General features: G+C 36.5%; 1 protein-coding gene across 1 annotated transcript; it reads right to left on the bottom strand.

The window, feature by feature from the left end:
- Positions 1-1,244: 1,244 nt before the first annotated feature.
- LOC113076194 (membrane-associated guanylate kinase, WW and PDZ domain-containing protein 1-like) lies at positions 1,245-15,295 on the bottom strand (the record flags this gene model as incomplete). Its single annotated transcript, XM_026248857.1, has 10 exons — positions 1,245-1,906; positions 1,992-2,177; positions 3,686-3,802; positions 4,834-4,919; positions 5,635-5,692; positions 9,192-9,227; positions 9,915-9,997; positions 11,059-11,275; positions 12,989-13,195; positions 15,121-15,295. Coding segments are annotated over 10 exons (1,812 nt in total), but the record flags the coding sequence as incomplete, so codon positions are not given.
- Positions 15,296-22,497: the final 7,202 nt, after the last annotated feature.

Here is a 22,497-nt window from a genome sequence, read left to right as displayed (position 1 = left end):
CACACACACACACACACACACACACACACACACACATACACGTCTCTCCTTTCTGCTTAGTCTGTTTTCTTGGTTTCTTTCACTCTCTCTTGCCATCTTTAAGGCTGAGGATTTCCACCAGTAGCAGGTAACCACCACATTCCCATCTCAGCTTCTTCCCCCAAAATTCAAAAGAAAAAGAGAAAGCTGTGTGGTGGTATCTGATGAGGGTTAACAGACAGCTGATTTTGGCAGGTCTCAAGGGAAAATACCTCTCACCTGAGACTGTCTCTGTCTGGACACTTTTGTGTCACTCTCTCTACATCTGCAGTGCATGAGCTCTCATTCAGGAACTCATTCTTCCTTTTTTGTGGTTTCTTTTACGTATACTTCCTTCTCTACACTCGAGTGGCAAGACTTTTAAAAATCTGCATAAAGTCAGGTCCATATTGCAGGACCCTGTTCAAATTCCCATGCACAAGAAAACAACAGCAGAGTCAGAAAAAGCTAGAAAGAAAGCTTACTAGATTTGTAAAAGCAGAAGCTCCCACTTAAACAGGAAACAGCGGCCAACCAGAAACTGTTCTGGGTCATTAGAGATTTGTTTGATAGGGATGCATATCATACATTAATGTTCAAAAGTTTGGGGCTAGGGTTTTAAGTATTTAATACTTTTAATCAGCAAAGATGCATTACATTGGTCAAACGTGACAGTAAAGACATTTACGATGCTACATGTCTGTTCGACATGAATAATAATGTGAAATGTTTCTTGAGTATACGAATCATAATGTTAAAATATTTTCTGAAGGATCATGTGACACTGAAGAATGGAGTTATGGTGGCTGAAAATTCAGCTTTGCCATCACAGGAATCAACTAAATTTTATACTTTTTTTAATATGTTAAAACAGAAAACAGTTATTTTAAACAGTAAAATTATTCACAACATTACTCTTTTTACTGTATTTTTGACCAAATTGATGCATCCTTGGTGAAAATAAGAGAATAATATATTTTCTTATCTTCTCGACCCCACAATCTATTTAGACAAAATAGTACTGAATTTTTATATCAACTTCTTATCGGTTATCAGCCATAATATCAAAATAATTATTGCTAAATGGTGTCTTTCAGAAATGTTTTATCTGTGCAGTCTAATGATGCCATAAACCCTGTAAGCTTTGACTAACAGAGCTTAGAACGTTTTCACTTGCAAGTGCCTGCTGTGAAAGCATTCTTTTCTTTCCTCTTTGATAACATTTAAAATCATAATTTCCTTTAGAGCTCACCTCTTTGCACCAGCATGGTCACCTCACTGCCTTTAGGGCACTTGCTGAGCAGATCGACCACCTGATTGTGCGTCAGGTTCTGCACATTCCTCTTGTTAACCTCCACGATGATGTCAGCCTCCCTCAGGCCTCTGCATCGTGGGTAATCCACTATCTGCTTCACTCGCTGGCCTCCCCCAGACGGGCTGTCTGCTATTGTGAAGCCAAATCCTTTGTCACCCTTCTCCATGTGGACAGTAATGAGCTCGGGTTGAGTTGCGATCGAAGATGCCAATGTCACCACGTCGCTGGGATAACCGTGAGAGCCATTGGAAGCCACCTCTGCTGAAGGGCTGTTGGGGCGAGGTGGGTCGCTGGAGCCATTCAAACTACCACCGCCAACTGTAGTTTCACTCCCGTGGCTTGATGGCGAATCGTAGCTTTCTTTTCCATTGACAATGATGGGCTCCTTGTCCAGAATGGCCACAGAAGTCACCAGGCTGGTGTTGGGGTCATCGGGGTCAAAGGGTAAGGGGTAGCCACGGCAAAGTTCAAGGTCGACCATAGAACCGATAGGGATGGACTGGAATATCTTCACAACCTGGGCATGTGTGTAACCCAACACGCAAGTGTCGTTCACACTCACGATAACGTCACCTGTGGGAACAACAAAAACCAGGTGTTGGCCCAAGAACGAAGACAACTCAAAGATGTGTTATGAGACCACAGTTTTCAGTTGTACCTGTTTCCATCTTTCCATCTAGAGCGGCTGGTCCATCAAGCACCAGACTCTTAATCTGCAGGAACTCGTCTGGTTCGTCTCCTCCTACCACGGTGAAGCCAAACCCACGCCTACTCTTCTTCAGCTTGGTGTTAATGAATGTCCCCTTTAGTTCTGCAGGGTTCCTTGTGAAAAATGGCTTCCCTCCTGCAGTAAGAAAAGCATTGCACCATTTGTGAGCTATAGGAATATGCAAAAGTAAATCTGTTGGCCCCTCTATATGAGATGGTTATGGATTGATACCTCTGAGTATTACAAATCTTAAGAACATTTTGAGTTTCAAAAGCTGTAGTTAACTTTACCAACCACAGTGTAATTAAATTGCCTTGACAAAAGCAGCATATTTTTTATATGTATGCTTGTCTGTCTGTCTGTCTGTAAACTGTCTAACTACTAACTCATCTATTTATCTATCTATCTATCTATCTATCTATCTATCTATCTCTTACATAAGTATTGATCTGTCTTACTTTAATCTATGACTTTAATGTCATGTCATCATCCTAATTGAACCATCATGAGAATAATTTGTGAAATAACTGTTTTGCATCATCATAGTTGTACAGCAAAATGGCAAAATGAATGTTAGTAGATGCACCAGCTGGCTATCAGTCCTAGATCAGAGCAAAACTGCTGTTAGTACAAGATACAAGTTAGAATGAGAGGAGAGAATGGAGGAGCGAACACAGAAGAAGCAGCCAATCACAGGCTAGAAAGATGACGTATGATTTGTTCATCATGGTTTGTTTTGACAGAAGAATTGGTGAAAGCTGCAGAGATACCCTAAGGAGAGAGACACACTGTACACTGAATGCAAATGACTGGACTTGATAAAGATATATGTATGCATGAGCGAAAACGTGACAGACAGAGAAACAGAGCTGTCCATAACACAGTAAAATCTAAATGCACACATATGCACAAAATGAATATACAATGGGGTCCAAAAGTCCGCTAGTGTAAATGTATGTGTGTATTTCGATTTTCTAATTTAATACTGATTTTTCATTTCAGATTATATTGCGAACATACCAATTTGAGTGAAAAAGATTTCAATGTGATTCTGAATCCCAGAATTTCTATGGAGCTATTATAAGTCCACTGTACAGAATCTTAAAACTGTTTGTTTGTGTGTGTGTGTGTGTGTGTGTGTGTGTGTGTGTGTGTGTACGTATACGTATATATACACACACATATGTCCAAGGTCATCTTTTTCTAACATATTCATATTTTTAAGAGCATAAGCACTGGCTGAATTTTAATGCATCAAATCATTACTGATACAATCTTTTGAAACGACAGCATTTCTCTTCATCCTTGACTTTGACCATAATGCATCTTTTGTATCTAACATTTTAGAAAGCCACCACAGAAATTGAACAAGTGCCCGCATCAAGACACCAGAGAGAAATGGAACATGGTGTGAAGAAAAATGCATTATCTTCCACACAAAAAAAGAGTGTTTACAATCTTTAAATAAGCAGCTTATCAGCAAGCGTTCAAACAACACAGGGACGGACGAGACAGAGAGCTGAGGGAAGGAAGACTTGGAAAAAGTGAAAAGGAGTGAGTGAATAGTGAATGTCCACAGAGGAATACGGCACGCACGGGTGTGTGTGTGTTTGTTACAAACAAAAAAAGGAGGCAGCACATACGTTTAGCCCCCAGTTGGGGTGCTAGTGGAGGGGCGATGCCGGGTTCTCTGTAAGTCTCTTGGTGGTTAGCAGCATAGCTTGCTAGCGGTGCTCCTGGCGAATGCTCCTCTATCCATTCTGAAAGAGTGAAGGGTGCACTTCCTTTTTCGTGTGTCTCTCAAGCCAGTCGCATTTCCTGTCTATTCAAACTAATACTGAGGCTGTGCAGCTGCCAGGTTTTACACCTTTAGAGCCCCCATGGTGTCCTAACTTCCTCTAAGTATAAAACTTGCATACTGTCAGCACTGTATCACAATCACGGGCAGAATATGAGATACTTTTGGACTTGAGGGAGAAGTTATTAGATAATCAAGAAAGCAATATTCAGCTGAGTTGGCTGGGAACAAGATCAAGGACATGTCCCAGCATGGCAACCTGCATTTGAGTAGAACTTTCTAAAGAATGAGTAGCCTTTAACATGAGCTCATAATTCATTTTCTTAAGGGTAAAGTTCCGAACTTGTATGACTTTCAGAATCAAAATCAGTTTATTAGCATTGTTTATTAGTAAAGATTCTGTTCTTTTGTTTTCAGAAATGGTGACAGAATAATTGGGTGAATTATTCTTTTAAGAAAGTAAATGTTGATGAGCTAATTTTGACTTTAAAGGCTACTTTTTAAATATTTAATATTAACATTAAGGAAGAAAAATGGATTGCAAATGTTATTTGATGTTGACATAAAAAATGGATTCCCCTTGTTATTAACTAGGAATAAAATTAATAAGTTAAACAAAAAAAAAAGACAAACTAGCCTAAACCATTATCATTTATTCATTAAAATGCATCAAGTCTTGTGTACTGAAATAAAAATAAAAAATCACCTGTATCCACTTGATGTTAGGCTTCTCTTTTTGTTTTCTTTCAAGAATTAAACATTGATGAAAAAAAACCTAACGCACTGTTTTCAGCAGTAATAAATCAGTGAAATAGCTAAATTAAATGAATTAAAAAAACTTAAGCCATGGAAAGATTTACTGTAATCCCAAAACCAAAGCTGCAACAAAACTCTAAATTAAAAACACGGACAATCAGAAATGTGTAAAAGAAAAAAAGAAAAAGAAAATGGAGGCATGTTGGGCCTGAAACGAACCTCGGATATACCGCTCACCTTCAGCGGGCTGAGACTGCTCCAGTTGCTTCTTCCTTTTAGCCTCCAGAATTGGGTTTTCATACTGCGTCTTCCTGTTAATATGGCTGGGAGGTGGAGAAAAGGGAAAGAGTGAGAAAGAGAGAGAGAGGTGATAAAGATGAGCGAGCAGAGGACACAGTCAATAACAGAAACAGGAAATAGAATGAGAGGGCAGGTAAAGGTTGAGCATAAGGAGAACAGGTAAGCGGACGCGAAATAAAGTGAATTAATTCAGAGAAAAAGCAATAACAGAGGCTTAAACTATGGCTGGAAGCCTCTGCATTCATTTAAAATTCATTTCAAACTGAGGGGCAAAAAAGTGTGCTATTCTCTCTCATCTTCTGTTCTTAATAGCAAAATCTCTTCACCAGACTAGACAAGCTCAACAGCCTAAAATAAAACTCTTTTACCAAAAAAATACAGATTGCGCCCAGCTGCGATCCAGGCCACTTGCACAATTTACTAGGCAAATACTGCTCAAAACGTATGTAGACATCTCCAAAGACAAAAACTGGAAGGCTTCCTGCCTCTGAGGTATTGCTTTGAAACAACATCAAAACACATGAATGCATTCATATTTATGTGCTACAAACCCAAGGGTCCCTCTGAAGGGGAGGGAAAGAGAGAGAGAGCAAGATTTCAAATAGTAACAGTAACAAAGGGTGCGCACAGCCGAAACAGAACAGACCCAATCAAAAAGATGGCGGTTGCTTCTTTCATGCTTCAGGATGATGTCATATATTAAAGATGATTTGACGGTAATATTGATGAGTCACTTACTCAACATAATACACCCCGTACACTGGATCATCAATTTTCTCCCAGCCTGAGGGCAGCTCTGGAAACGAAGCAAAACAGAAGACATTTTCAGCTCATTAGAACTCATTTAATGAGGCTTTTATCAAGTCCTTTGGAAAATGATGTCTTGATTTTTCAACCAATTCAAATTCAAGAGGTTTCAAACGAACAAGCTAGACGTTTAAAAACTATAATGACCATTTGAAGCAGATTATATAATTACTATGCAAAGCATCATTTTTTAAAAACTTTGCCATTCAGAATTCTGGATTCTGATTGGTTGCCAGATGTTCTAAGGTGTTGGTTATTGTTATATTACTTTTATGTGTTATTTTTATGATGTCAAAGAGATATATAGTCTACCACAGAAAAAAAATTCTAAAGAAAACCAAAACAGAAAACACTATTTTTTCCTTTCATGAAGAAGAGAACAAAACCATCCCCTACTGTTAAAGTGATGGTTTTGAGTCTATAAAAGAGCATTGAGTGACTCATTTGAACTATCAATCACGGCTTGATGCTGAATCAGTGTTCTACACACAGAAGCGTTAAAGAATTATAACAACATAAACACAGGTTAACCGTGATTTAAAGAACAATAACTGATCAATACGACTCAGATTTAATCAAATGTAATGCAAACTCTTCAAGAAATATCCAAGGACCTCCATATTAAGTGAGACATTAGACTAGAGATACAGAATATGCTATAACAGTAAAAAGTTTGTGTACAGGTCTGTCATTCGTCTCCAAAGACACAGCTGACAAATCCTCGTTGTGATATTTACATAAACAGCAGATGAGTTCCCCCGGCATTTACAAATCTCTTGAACTGGGAACCAACAAAAAAACGAACCGCACCAAATATTTCAGGCAAGGTTGACAAGTGTGCAAAAACAACAGAAGATACTCAGAGTTTTGATGGCGACGCTCTTAAGGCAAAACGATACACAACATGTCTTCGCTAGAATAACAGAATAATCATGAAAAGGCTCAGCCACGTTTGACATTGAAATGTGCTTTCATGCATATGAAAATATTGCTTTCTTTACAATGGCAATGCCTGAAATGTCATAGCACCTGGGACACAGAGCTGTTGTATTAGCATAAAGCCTGCAGCACACAGGAAATTCATTACAACACCACCCATAAAGAAAACCTGCCAGTGCCAGTTTCTAATAGGCCAATGAAAGCAGAACACATTTCTATTTTTTTGTGAAAGCAAGAACTCATTATCTCTTCAGAGAAGCAATAGCAAATACATCCGACTCCTTTAGTGCTCTAATGAATCTATAAATGTCAACCAACAATTACTTACAAATAACAATCTACTCGTCAACGATTCTCTCAGAAGCCTCTGTTTAATGCATCTTCACCTTTCTTGATCTTTCATGAGTTTAACAATTAATCAACAGGTGTTTTTTTTTTGTGAAATTTACACCATAGGATTTGCGCAAATGTGTAATAGACAAGCTGCCGATAAATCATTGTTGTATTTGAGAAAGTTTAAGTGTGTAATTTTTTAGATGTTAAAATAATTAGCTGGGGGTAAAAAATAAAGGCCTAAAAATCACTATAACTAAGCCATGTAGGTTCATTTGCCCAAAAGTGTAAACACTTTAATTCTGTAAAACATTCAGAACATTAGTGGCATCCCAGATGATACAGTATACATTATGCATTATGTATTTATCATCATGCATTGGAGTCTGAATTATCTGGAAATCTGAGGTTCTTATTGAAATCCGCAGTGACTCAGTATCACAATCACATACTACAAATTGGCTTAGTACAGTGCATACTTAGAAAAGTATGTGAATTAGGACATACCTATTGATCTGTCTGCACCAGATCACATCGCAACACAGGATCAACCAATGACATGAGTTTGAGGGCGGATTATATGTTTGTTTGACTAATAACAGCAAGGGGGAATTTTTGGGGAAACCTGTATAAACAATTATTTTTGCAGCTAAATCATTTGCTAACAAATTACAATTAGGTCCCATTACTTAATGCTATGATTTAACTTACATTACACTGTAAAAATCTCTTTAAAAAATGGTCAAATCACTGGCAGCAGCAGCTGCCAAACAAAAACATAAAATTATAAAATATATTAATTCAATGAGGGAAAAATCTCTGAAAAAACAGCTTTAAACTGTAAAATAATAATAATAATAAACAGTAAAATGACTGGCAGCTACGACTGCCAAACAAAAATTTTATAATTAAAGTAAAATATCTTAATTCAAGGAAAATCTATAAAAATTCAAGGAAAATTGTAAAATAACAGCGTTTTGCTCCAACATTTTTAATGAAAATTTATTTTAAATGATTGTTTTTGCGCTTAATATGAATTCAATTTAATATTTAATAATGAATTAGTGTTGAAATGTAAAAAAATGTCATTGTTACCCGTTCACATTAACTAATGTCAACAAATGGAACCTTAATCTTATCCTTTTTTGTAGTTTCTTTTAAAAAATTATTAATGTAAAGAATTTGCATCATGAAATTTCACCCAACAAAATAATACAATTTAGAAATTATTCATTGACGTGTATATATATATATATATATATATATATATATATATATATATATATATATATATATATATATATATATATATATATATATAGACTGGTTAAGAAGAGAGCGTTAACTGTCCACAAAAAGGAACTGTTAGCCAGTACGTCCTGTCCATCCCCCAAATCATTACTGCGACTCTACTGACAAATTGGTCATCAATCTGTTTGCATCCCATCTTCCCTCTCTACAGGATCAAGTCTCTACCGTGTGACCGGATAGTCTCGTACCTACTGCCCACATCCCGCAGTCACGGCATCTATTTAATGGCTCCGATTTCTCAAATCAATAGCTTTTGACTGTGCTCTTCCAATCAGCCCCGGACACAAACACAGGGCTTCTCAAGGCCACTGCCTGCATCACCTAATCCATTACTAATGATGAATCAGCCCTTCAATTACAAAGGCACATTGAACAGCAGAGAGAGCTCTGCGTGTTGATATAGTGTGCTTTGACGATGCTAAAACCGATTAAAGCAACAAATTATTCAATGATTTGACTCTCACCGTTAGCTCGTCATAATAGTTTCGGATCTCTAGAGCTATTTGCATGCATAATGAAAACGGAACCACTCCCAGCTGCGAGAATCCTGAGTTAAACTGCAAATGCTTCAGCGGTAGAAATAGTAACAATGAATATTTTATACCATGCAGTGCCAATGACATCACAAGTGAACCTTGTTTGAAAGTAATGAAATGGGTTTTACGGTCGTTCCAAAATGAAAACCAAACAACTAGACTGAAACACAGCAGTGCAGGTGCACTGTGGGCAGACGTTACCCTTTGCACTGATCTGGGATCAATTGTGGGGTGGGTTTTCATAATTAAGTTAAGCATTTGAGAGAAAACATCTGGTCCCAAAGCAGCACAGACGCATCGAGCTACCCCCCAAAATAACATGCAGGTTTAGTCTTTACGGGTTTGCTTCCCTGTGGAATAGTGGCCTACCTAGCTCATTGTCCAATTCCTCTGTATGTACCCCTTCTTCTCGAGAGAGAGTAAAAGGGGAGCAGGTGCGCACAAAGTGGGGCGAGAAAAAGAGAGGAAGGGTGTCAGAGAGGGTTAGTTGATTAAAAAAAAAGCAAAATAACAACTTCAAGGCTTTATAATTATGCCACCATATTATATACAAAATGGAAAAGTTGACACAAATCATAAAATGTAAAATTAGTGGCATTTATTAACAGCTAAATGATCAGGATTGTGGCTGTTAATACAGGATTATTCAGCATAATCATAAAACTGCTCTTGAAATCACTCCAAGTTCCACTGCACAGGAAACCTGGAGGTTCAAAGGAGCTATTTGTTTTTGTGTGAGGAGATTCAATATAATCCAGACCCTCCTTATAGCATTATACCGGCTGCCTTAGTCATTTTGTCACAGGGTATGAGATTGGCTGTTATAGCTTTAACAGCTCAAGAGCGCCATCTACAGGCTATGGTGAGATTACAATGGCTGATGTGCGGGCTTGAGCATGAATGGTTACCTAAAGGTCTAAAGCTGTATTTGCTATTGTGACAAACATTATTTAAAATTTTAGATTTGCAACACTAAAAGCATATGTATGCACAACACCACAAAAACACTCGCAAAAAAAAAGTGTTATGAATGCATGTCACCATGAAACGGATATTAGCACAAGCAAACTGGACAAAAACTGGTATCCATACCATCATCTTCACATTCCTCCAGGGGTTTCTGAGGTTTGTCCAGGCATCGGGGATCTATCCAGGATGTTGTCTTTGTGTTGTGGCTATGAATAGATGCAGAACACAGACAGTGAGGCATTGTTCTAAAATATGCCTGCAGAATAACATCCTGTGGCTTTTTTCTGCATCCCAGCAGGCAGGAAAATGTATACTAAAGTTTGACACTTCCCGACTTGATATCTGAAAAACTGCCAGTAGCAATATATAAGCTTAAAATAAGAAACACAAAACTGCTGTAACCTCAGGTATTTATAGTGCTGTCTGTCTATGCATAGAAATATCTCAAAATAGCAATAGCACTTCCCAGAAGCATTAAAGGAATTTTGGACAATCGTGTGAAAAGCACAGTTTAAAACGTAAGCATTTCATTGCTTTAAATTCAAAAGATCAAACCAAGTTGCATCTTCAAACAAATGATTGTAGAACTTTTCTTAAATCTAATATCTTTTGTATGACACCCATTTGAAAAATAAATAATAATAATAAAAATAAAAACACTAACAAACAATCATAAACAAGTTAACAAATATATTAAAGATTAAATATTATTGATATTAAATAAGATTATTAAAAAATAATTTACAACTTAAATAACACTAGCAAATATTGAATAACATTATTACATTATTATAACCAATTATCACAGATATTATGATAAAAATTAAAATACAGCTATTCTAATTTGTGAGAATGAAGTGACTTATTTATGCATTAACTTCTCTTTTGATTTTTTTTATTGATCTGTTGCCCTATAATTATCAACTTCCCTATATTGATTTATTTTACTATCCGTTACCCTATTTTACATATCTAAACATCTGACCATATTTGCTATTTATAAGTTTAATAAAAAAAAATACATATTAGTTAAATTTAGCCTTTTCCTTATTCGTTTTTGTTCTTAATTTATTTCAAATTGAATTTAAACATTTACTTAATTATCAAATATAATTATATTTTCAGTAGGAAAGTATGAAATATAAAAATTTAAATGCTACTTGGTTTGATATTTAGCATTATTTATCCAGACATCTGTGCGTTTTTCACAAATTCCAAAAATGTTTTGTGGTCGCTGTAAACGATAAAGGCAGCAGTTGGTTCTTACTCTATAAAGTAGACCTCTCCGCTCTCAGTGTAGGCCATCTCCCAGTTTTCGGGCAGAGGCCCCAGAGGGTCCTCTTCCGTGGGATAGCCGGGGTGTGTGAGTGTGTTCTGAGAGCTCTCCGTGGTTGACGCCGAGGTGTTGTTGAGCCTGTAGGGTTGAACGTAGTCGCGGGGGAAGGGCCGCACAGAGGGGTGGTCTTCCAGTTCACTCGAGTCTCCTGCATGCACACATAAGATCAGAACACAAATACAGACCCTCTCAGTTCAACAAGGCTCTGGTTCAGAACTGCAGCCTAAATGACTGTGGCAATGTACTTTTGCTACAGCTAATGATTTGGAGAGTGGCACCAGGCCCATTTCCTGTAAACTGTTCACACTCTACTGTACACAAATACGCATACCGACACCTGGCTGTCTGACACTTTCCCACCCACACCACAAACTGAAAATCACCAAACATCCCCTCAAATCAATAGGAGTATAAACAGTTAACACTTAACCTTCTTGAAGAGGTGAGGAATCTAAACAAATCAACTCTCAACTACATTGCATGGCACGCCTGACTTAATTTGCGGCTTTAAATCAAACCACTCTGCCAAATGAAAGCCATGAACATGTATGAATAGGACAGCTTATTGCCTTTTCTAAATCAAGGGCCCTAGAATAAACTTGGATATTGAAAATAACACGCAATAAAAGAAAAATTATCATACAGTCAAATATACTCTTGATGTAAATGCTTACAGAAATGAGCTTGTGTAATAAGGAGCAGGCATTTACTGGTATTTACAACCGTTTTAGGTGATTCAAACAAGTTGTGCTGTTAACACCCAGTAATAGTGGCATGTCTCAAATGCGTCTCTATTGTTTAAATACTCAAGGTCAGTAAGATATAAATTCATTCTTTTATTCAGCAAGCGTGCATTCAACTGATCAAAAGTGACAGTAAAGACATTGATTTGAAATAAATGCTGTGCATATGTACTTTCAAAAATCCTGGATAAAAATGCTTCACATCCAACGAAATATTAACTGTTTTCAACTGATAATAATATGAATTTGTTTCTTGAGCAGCAAATCAGTATATTAGAATGATATTATTAGAAGTAATGGTGCTGAAAATTCAGCTTTGCCATCACAGGAATAAATAATATTTAAAAATATATTAAAATAATTATTTTTTAATTTAACTTTAAACTTATTTAACACTATTACTGATTTGAATTTATTTTTGATCAAATAAATATTAAGCATTATGCAGTTCTTTAAAAAAAACTGAACGATTGTGCTGGTGTGTCACTTCATAAAGCACAAAAAAAAGCACTGCTTCCGAATATACTCCTAGTTTCTAATCGCACAGCAAATGTGACATTTAGAATGCTCTGCATTACTGTAGTTGAGCAGCTTCATTAATTAAACCTTAAAAGGTGTGCACCTACTCAGATTGGGTAAATGTTTTCCTTTAGCACAAAGATTGATTGACAGGTCAGTGGGCGGTGCTTCATTGTTGTCCAGTTCACAATGTGCACACTGTAAATATAATCTGAGTAACAGAATCGCATCACAAAACTGTTGACTCCTATGATTAGTGCTGTGCACTTTTGATCAGATTACAGAAGATGTCAATACCTTTCATCGACAGCAGCTATATCACATGGCAATCTAATCACAAAATGTAACCCATCAAATACTCTGATACAGAGTGTGAAGGTTGGTAGAGCATAACTGTCATATCAATAAATATAGACAAGGAGAGTCCATCTTGGGGTTTTCAAACACAAACAAAACCCCCTACTACAGCCAGATGGCGCCCTTTCCCCCTTCCTCCCTGAATCGTAATGGCGAAGGAAAAGGAAAGCAACAAAGAGGCATCACTCATGCTTTCTCCCATGTGCCAGACGGAAAGGCAAACAAATCAGCTCGCTGCTGACCTGTGAAGCTACTGTTCATTTCAGGAACCTCATCATCATCCTCAGTCTCTGTAGGCACTATTCCAGCATTTTGCATCTCATTGTAGGACTTGGTTCGGCGTGGGGTCGACGGCTGGGAACCAGGAAGGCTGTCTTGCAGAGCATCGCCAGTAATCACTTTCCCACTAGGGGGCTGGCTGGGCGGCTTGGGTGTTCCATAATAGTTACCTAGGCAACAAGAGGATATTACCAGCATTCAGAACAGGAGGGTTAAAGGAAATGAAAGACATGATGATGTGGGATTTTGAAAATGCTCTAATATGAAAATGACTGCTTTTCTTCGTGAAGTTTGTGCAAGGGAGATAATGGTATCAGTGTTGGCCGGACAATCAGGTGGTAATGAGTGCATACAATGGACAGAGCTGTCTGCCTGAAAGAAAAGCACTTCACATCATTTCAATCAGAGTAATACATCTGGATTTCAGCAATGTCGGGCCAAGTGATAAACCTTTATATTAATAAAGAGATTTATTTTGACGAAACAACAGCAAGATGGAGTAAATATAAAGATGTCAAGATGTGTCATTTGTTAGGAATCCAATGATTAAACACTTTTTTTCCATGTTTTTTTAATGTGAATTTTTTTTTATCAATTATAATTACACATACATTCATACATTCATACATATATATATAGTGGTGGGCATAGATACATTTTTTTAATCTTGGAATTAATCTAGATTAATCTAGATTAAAATGGCTCATTTGAATTCTACCGAAGGCATTCAGAATATGTGTGCAACCCAAATAATTACTAAATGTAACGTTAAGTCTTTGAGAACGGGTTTCTCAAGCCAGGTGGTGCATTAGACCAGTGGCTCATCTCCTGTTTCCAAAATGCATCACACAGTGCTTGAGAAAGCTGTAAACGAATTCCACAAGGCACAAGGTGCAAACAACCTTACGCCTGTTTCACACATAATCCGTCTGCAGTGCGTATGCGTTTCGTATTTTTTTACGCACCCATGTTAACGGATTTCAGTGTTCACGCGATTGCGGTCCATCAGTTGTGTTCCAGGAGTGGTGCGTCTGCAGCGATCGTTTACGTACAGAGTAGCAGATTTTATTTTAGAATAAAAAAGTAGTAAGATAATATGTTACAATTTTATATAAATAAGAATTATTAAGGTTATGAGCTATTTCTAGGTCAGGTAACTTATTGAATAAGTACATTTGTGACATTGACAATCTGAAAATATTGGATTAAAGATGTTAAAATAAATAATTATTTGTGTACCGATCAAATACAGGATTTTAACCACTGCGCAAGTGGAACTTCATTGGAGGCTTCCAGTTTTATATATCTTTACTTTTAATTTTAAAAAAGTCCCGTCTTTCAAATTATGTCTACTTTATCAGGAAATGAAAACATTAAATGGAGTTTGGACGCTCTTTGATGTGGCATGACATCACTTTATAAGTGCGTCATTTCAAACTGTAGTGCTGAGCGTGAGCACAATCATCGATTCCTCTTTACTAATTGTTTTAATGTAAAATGAACATGAATGAACATCTTATGCAATCACTCTTTAAGTGTTTCAACCATGGAAAGACATCAATAAAACAGCTTGTAAACTACATGTCACGTAGCATTTCATTTACCTCAGGCAAGTCATCATTGTGATGTCTTAACTAATACTATTTATGTTTCTATAAATCTGTTGTGAAACAAGTTATGACAGCCACTGTCTAAATTAATATATTTCAACAACAAATAGAAGTGTTATAATTTAGAGGTTAATTTAAAAACTGCATTATGTGCAGTTTACATGTTTTAATATTTTGTTTGCATATTAATGAGTAATTCAATGTAAGTTTGGGCTCTGTTGTTAATTGTAAATTTATAGTAATGTAAAAGGGCTCCCAATAGTTTAGAGCATATGCTGAGATTTATTTTTTGTTTTTTTTAAACAACAATTTTATTATAATTGAATGTATTTAAAGAAATATCATATTCTTCAGTAAACCACTGTTTAATAAAATAAAAAATAAAAACTTTAAAAAAAAAGGTATTCTGGCAATAAAGTAACATTGTAAAGTATAATAGCCAATCAAAAAGCATGTGTGTTTAAACTCTATAGATTGCAGTTTACCTTCGTAAGATCCGATCTCCAACAGTGTCCCACTCTGTTCAAGCTTGAGAAACTCATCCACTGACAAGAAATTGTAATCTACTCCTGGCACCTCTCCGTCACGAGGGAGGCGGGTCGTACCTGTGACCGGCAAAAAATAAGAAAGATCCCATAAGAGACTGACATCATGGAACCGCTAATTTATGCTTAAAACCACATATACACAATGTCTATGATTACCACCTACATCAGGGCCAACAACAACATGCTACAGTCTACAGGCTCCTGGAAGCCAAACGCTGGGTGTGAACGCAGTGTGAGAGAGCTTTGCACAGCTAAAAGTGAAGATGTTGTAACACCTTGATGATAATTGGTTGTAGGAGAGCAAAGTGTGGCTCCAGCCCCAACTGTATTGCTCTAACTACATATTAGATTAAAGCAGCTTTAAGGATCAAAGAGTCCATACGGCTGCTCTGCCTCCTCTATTACATTCCCTTACACCCCGTTTAGACCTCGTATTAAAATCCATCTCAGGCAAGCCCATACAAATGGTCAGTACTAAATACGGGTGTAAATAGGGTTCAAATACAACTGTAAAAGAACAGCTACTGACCTGAGTGTGTGTGAGAGAGAGAGAGAGAGAGAGAGAGAGAGAGAGAGAGAGAGAGAGAGTGTGTTTTTGGGGAGTTGCAACATGACATTTTACAACCTTATATTTTCAATAAGGTCAAATTATCTGGCATTTAAAAATGTTTTTTTTTTTTTTTTTTTTTAAGAATTTAATTCCATTAAATTAATAAAATACATTGCTATATATTGGGGTATAAATAAAAACATGTCAATGTGATGCAATTGTTTTGATCTAGTTAAGAAAAATGTATATATCAAATATTAATATAAATCAATATGCAGTAGGAAAAAAAGAGTGTAAATTACCCCAATAGTAAACAAGACCTCATGTATTTCCTTTTTTCCCCTTTCTTTCTCCACACATTCTATTTAAATGGACTCTGATAGCCCAAGAGCATGTTTATTAGACACCATGATCGATCATAACATCATCCACGCAAACAACACTCGCGCAGAAGTGAAGTGCATTTGCCCCTTGCGTTGTACCCATAATCAATATCTCAGCTGTCATAAATCCTGACCTGTCTTATCAACACAACAGTATTTATTTGCACTTGGACACTGGGGTCTTCTGCAGCTATTTGTGATGCTGAAGGTTAAGACGGTGGCCTGGCTGTCACCGCATTTCCTGCGCTTGTCCCATTGCGTGCTGTATCTCCCCATCACATGATGAAGCTGATGAATAGATGATATAAATAGCGCCCCACGATGGGAGATGCTCTTTGGCAGCCATCTTAGTGACACTGGTGATAAATCAATGATGTGATCAACAACCTCACAATGTCATTTTCTTTTTGGTTTACAGGCATTTTCGACTAGTGTACACCACAAGCCCCAAGTCCCACAACTGAAAAATGTATTACGGTTTCTACAACAATATTAACCAGCACAATTGTTTTCAACATTGATTATAATAAGAAATGCTTCTTCAGCAGCAAATCAGCATATTAGAATGATTTTTGGAAGATCATGTAACACTGAAGACCGGAGTAATGACTGCTGAACATACAGCTTTGCATCACAGGAACATATTACATTAGAAAACATATTTCAATAGAAAACAGATTGATTAAATTGTAAAAGAAAATGCTATTGGTCAAGCCAGACGCTGACAACACGGCCTGCTCAAACAAAAGAGAAATATTTTGATAGCAACACAGAGATGCGAATATACTAGCTTTAGATGCTCAAGAAGCATTACACATCATCTTCATGTTATGACTGTATTAGTGGTATATTTTCACCTTCACCTCACTAACTGAATCATTACAACACCCTAGTTCTGCTCTTATGGACAATAAATAGAAAACAAAGCACTTAGGTTCATATATAGTATACACTTTACACAACATGCACAAATGTGAACCATTGTCACTATTGCAAGCAGAAAAATTAATTCACAAATATATAAATAGCATAAGTGTCACATGATGATATATTTTCTTGTTGCTAGGGACAACCTTTGAAGGATACAATCTCCGAGAGCCTCCTCTATCATTTCTGAGGGGATCAAACCATTTTATATCAGACACACATTATGCCACACAGTGGAAAAAACAGCCTCAGAAATGAACATTGTGAAGGCAAGCACCTTTATGAACTTTTATATCATGCATGCAGTGGGTTTGTATTCGCTAAATAGCTTTTATTGTTAGGTATCATATGAACTTTGAGTCACTGACATATTTTAGCAAATTTTTATTTATAGATTTTTTTTTTACCCCATGGTTGTGTGTGGTATGACGCCCTAAATAAAATCTCACAGGAACCTCAATTTTTTTCACATCACCTTCAAATTTGTTACATAACCTATTTAGACACAAGGCTTTAATTTTATACCAATTTTAGAGTAAAACCTGTTATGTAAAATATTAATAATAAATAAAATAAAATTAATATAGCGCAGATTATTTACAGTACATTTAAACTTCTATAACTTTTTGATACTTACTTTTTTTTTACTTCAAAAATCTGCTAATTTTCTTCTTTGAAAAGAGACCAACCTTATGTTTTAATTCTAAAGTGTTCATAAATTACAGCAGTTTAAGTTTGGATAGTGCACTTTAATGCCCATTTAAAAAAATGGGAGGTGACAGTTAAGGGGTTAAAGAAATTTTAAACAATGTTGGTAACCAAAGATTTAGTTATAACTGACTTCCACTGTAAGATTGAAAAAAAAAAAACTCAATAATTTCTTTAATTTTCCCAATTGACATTCTGTTTGGTACCTCAAATCCATGAATTTTCCACAATGTTTTCAGTCATTTGTGAAAAGTAGATAAGGACTCAAATCGATTTGCTAACAAAATTGACAATTTTATTTAAATTAAAAATCTGCTGTTGTGGAAATCATAATACACGTTTTCAGGATTCTTGAATGAATAGAAAGTTCAAAAGACCAGTCATTATTTTTAACAGAAAACATTTGCAAAAGAATAGTGTCTATGCTTTTCAGAAATATCCATGATTTACCCTACAATTTATAGTCCATTAATTTCCATGACTTAAAAAACAACACTGAAAGCTCACTGGGTGCCAAAGTGCAAAATGGACCAAAGGTGAGGAGCAGTGACAACAAGCATCACAATCTGCAGCTGTTCGATCCCAGCCTACACACACTCATCAGTTTTGGGTCAGCGATTGTGAACAGAAGAGGTTACTGTCACCAAATGGCATGATCCAGGGCCAAAAAGAGTAACAATTACCTAATGGGGGTTTACAACTCTCTGCTAAATAATAACCCCATCACTGACACGCATGCGTCTCAGGCTGTAGCAGCTACCACATTGGCTGCTCGCTGTTTTTCCCCAAGCAGTGAAGTGTATGTGTGGCTGGAGACATTCTCTCTCCGGAAAAGAACAGTGGTGCTTCACAATGAATCAGCATCAGGAGTTCCCACAATGCAGCCTGGGAACATCCAACACGTCCATACACACACTCAAATATAACTTCAAACTATATTGGTATATTATGCGCAATGTGGACAGTGCTTTTAATGGAAGTCATTTTCCTTCTCAGAGTTAAAATAATAATAATAATAATAAATAGTAATTGTGCATTTATATGGAACCATGTTTTACCAAAGAATTTAAATAAGTTAGGATTGAGAGTTATATACTCAGAAATGTGAATTTTGAATTAAGTCTTGCAGTTCTTGACTTTCTTTCTCAGAATTGCAAGATGTTTATAATTTGAAATCGCAAGATAAAAACTTGCAATCTGTGATAAAAAGTCTAAATTGTGAAGTTGTGAAAATATTTTTTTCAAAAGTCAGAATTCCGAGTTTACATCTCGCGATTTAAATCTTGCAACTAAGACAATTTCGGCAGACTTTATTCTCACGACTTGAATTGTGAGATAGAGTCACAACAACTGTGTTTTTATTCCGTGGTGAAAACGGGAGTACATTTTCACAATTGCCAGCATATTTCTTACAATATGACAGTTATTTCTCATAACTGAAACTTTATATATTTGAGAATATTTATATTTATATTGCATATACATTTTACAATTTCTTACATTTACCTTTTTCTTTACTCAAAGGTGGAAAAGGGAAATTCTATCATCGTCCTTCCCAGAAGGGAAGTTTTAAAGATCCATCATATTTACTTTTTTTCACGTTTTCCTCACAAGGGTGGATTGTAAACCATCTTCAAAAGGTATTTTCACAGAAAACAGCATTATACCTCACTCTTCTGATATAAAAGATAGACTGGAAAGTTGCGCAACACAAAGACCATTTATGGAAAATAAGTTCCGGGTCATTCTGTAATCGTCACAGTTTTGATGTAGCTGCTATGAGGGCATTAGCATATTACCTCCAACATTTACACATCAACAGCTGTTCAGTATTCAACAACACGGCCTGTCTTGATGAATGACAGTGTGAACTACACCAGTAGTTTTCATATGCAAAGAAGTTAACCAATCATAACAAAGGCCATTTACATTTAGATGCCTTAGATAAAGATAGTTACTTAAAACAGCCTGTTTAATTCTAGAGGTCACAGAGAGGGTGTAAAATGGTTTTGTAAAATAAAATACAGCCAAAAACCTGGGCTAACATTTTAAGTGTGCTTCAGAGAAAATATACAGTGCATCAAAGGTGTAGATAAAATGCACTGCATCCCTCTCTCTGTTTTATGATAAATGTAAATGTTTTCAGTCTGTTCTTGGCCTAGGTGTAAGTCAAGGTCTGGCAGGTCTGGATGAGATGTTGACATGCAGTCTGATTCTGGATCAGTCTGTCAGCCAGTAATCCCCTATAGACTTCTTGTAGCTTAAACCTGGCTGAGCAGTTGACTCCACTAAATGACTGATTCTGGATCTGTCCGTCATATTGAACGGCCTTTCTTCCTCTCACCTGTGAGCTAGCATCAGTCTGTCCTCTCTACAGAAAGGAAATCTGGATAAAATACCACTTCCTACATGAAGATTTAAAGGAAAGGTAGCTTCACTAATTTTAATAAGTATAATCAAAATAATTGACACATTTGCTTTTAGAGGAGTAGTTCAATCATAACATAAAATTTCATCATTTACTCACATCATTTCAAACCCAAAACTACTTTTGTTTCTTCATGGAACACAAAAATGCTTTTTTTTCACAATCAAGGGGAGGAGGAGGCTGGAACCGGCGGACACTCAAACAAAGCTTCAATAATAAAACAAACACAAAACAATGCGACAGCACCTCACAGATGACTGTCGCGCACAAACAAAACCAAACACAAAATAAAGTCCAGACCTGGTCCTCTCTCATCCTTCACTGTCGTCGCTCCTCTTTTGTATCCTTCCGATCTCCTCCGTGGGACTCGAGACCGGTCAGTGGAGCAAGTGTCGCTCATTTACAAATCATTTACAAAAAAATGTCTTCACTAATTACAGTGGACTGGGACTGAATTATTTAAGCTACAAAAATGATCATGACATGTGACAAACTGACCGAAATCTATCACCAGATCACTGAGTCAGTGAGTTTAAACAGGTTCAGTCTGTTTTGTGAATGAATCATTCAGATTTTGTTTGTGCAAAACAGATCAAATGTTTCACTGAACACACCAAAATGAGCAATTGAAAATCTTGTTTGGACTGTCATATGACATTAGAAGACTTCGAATATAGCTCACGATTGTGTTTTTGCATCATTATAGATTAGCTTTTGAACAAGCACATTTTTTAAAATTACATCTTAAGTATTCCATGGAAGAACGAAAGTCATGTGGATTTGGAATGAATTTAATTTTGGGGGTGATTTAATCCTTTAAGTGAACATGTAGTTAAGGACAAGGACGGAATCTCAGAGCTGTGTACGGAATTGGAATGAGTGCAGTGATTTGGCAGCAAAAACAGAGGCCTCATTCATTCTTAATGAAAGACCGGTCCCTATTTTAAGCATTTCTCATCAGTGTCTCAAATGACACAAAGTTTCAAGATTTCAATGCCCCAAAAGGAATAAATAAATATAGAATTCATTCCAGGATGTGGTAGATTACTGAAAAAGGAAAAAACATTTCCATGCCAGGTCTATCTTTTTTTTCCACAAAATGGAGCCTGATCTCTCTACACATCTTTGCGTATGACATAAATACATGCAGTGGGTAAAAAATAGCTGCACTGTGAAGTGCTAAGCCAGCAAGGAACCTGAAAGCACCAAAGGCAGACATATTTAACATCACACATTCTAAAATACATCAGAAAAACTACAATGCCATGTGCACATCAAGCACACAAAACAAGCTCTAAAATAGCCATGTCTGATAAATCAATTGTATTTTAGTGGTTGAGATTGCAGGAGCACTGCAGTACCCAGCTTTGTGTTCCTGAAGCCCCTAGTTCAGGTTTCTGATATGACCTACAATCAACACATCACAGGACTTCATACAGGTTTGGATGACATGAAAGGTGAGTAATGAAGGTGATTTTGATCCTCTGAAGCATTGTTTGGCAAGACCAATTCACAAGCACAATCTCAGAGTCACTATTTTTGAATTCAGGAGAAGACCCTGTAGAGTTCTGCTCCATCAAGCTTCAAATTCCTTTAAACATCTCAAGCATCAAACTTCATTGACTCACAAGCCTAGGAAAGATTCCTTCAGATTAGTTTTCACCCAAACAAACTGTAAAACCCACTGCCTTTTAAATATCTTTTTTGGTTTTCTAAATCTGCTCAAATCTTTCACATTGTTCTTTGTATTGATGTTAAAATACATTATGAAACAAGTATATGTATTTATATATAAACTATAAAATTAAAAGACATTTCTTTTAACTGCATAGCACAGTAATGAAGGCAGCAACATAGATAGGAATCCAATATATATGTTGCTGCCTCTATTACTGTGCAATACATTAGATTATTAATAGTATTATAGAACAGAACATGAAACACTAAATAATCTTTCATTGCACAAAATAATTATAATACGAAAAGCTCCAATCCAGAGCAGCACAAAGTGCTTACGCACATCCCGTTTGCAAAATAATGCGCTTAAAACAGTATGGAGTCAAAGTGTGCAGCGCTCCACATAGAGAAGTTCAAAGCACAAAGGAAAGGGATACGGATGTGTAGTTTCTTTTCCTACTATGGAAGTCAATGAGAACCGCTAACTGTTTGATTACCAGCTATCTTCACAGTATGTTCTTTCATTGCTGCGTTTCCACCGAAATTACCCGGAACATTTGTACAGAGAACTTTTTTTTCCCAGGATCTTTTTTCCCCGAGACCTGTTGCCTTCTGCGATTCCACCGCGGTAAAGTACCGGG

Source organism: Carassius auratus, unplaced genomic scaffold (genome assembly GCF_003368295.1).
Source record: "Carassius auratus strain Wakin unplaced genomic scaffold, ASM336829v1 scaf_tig00019263, whole genome shotgun sequence".
Lineage (NCBI taxonomy): Eukaryota > Metazoa > Chordata > Actinopteri > Cypriniformes > Cyprinidae > Carassius > Carassius auratus.
Note: the sequence above shows the minus strand (reverse complement) of the source record. Positions and strands in the feature narration are given on the sequence as shown.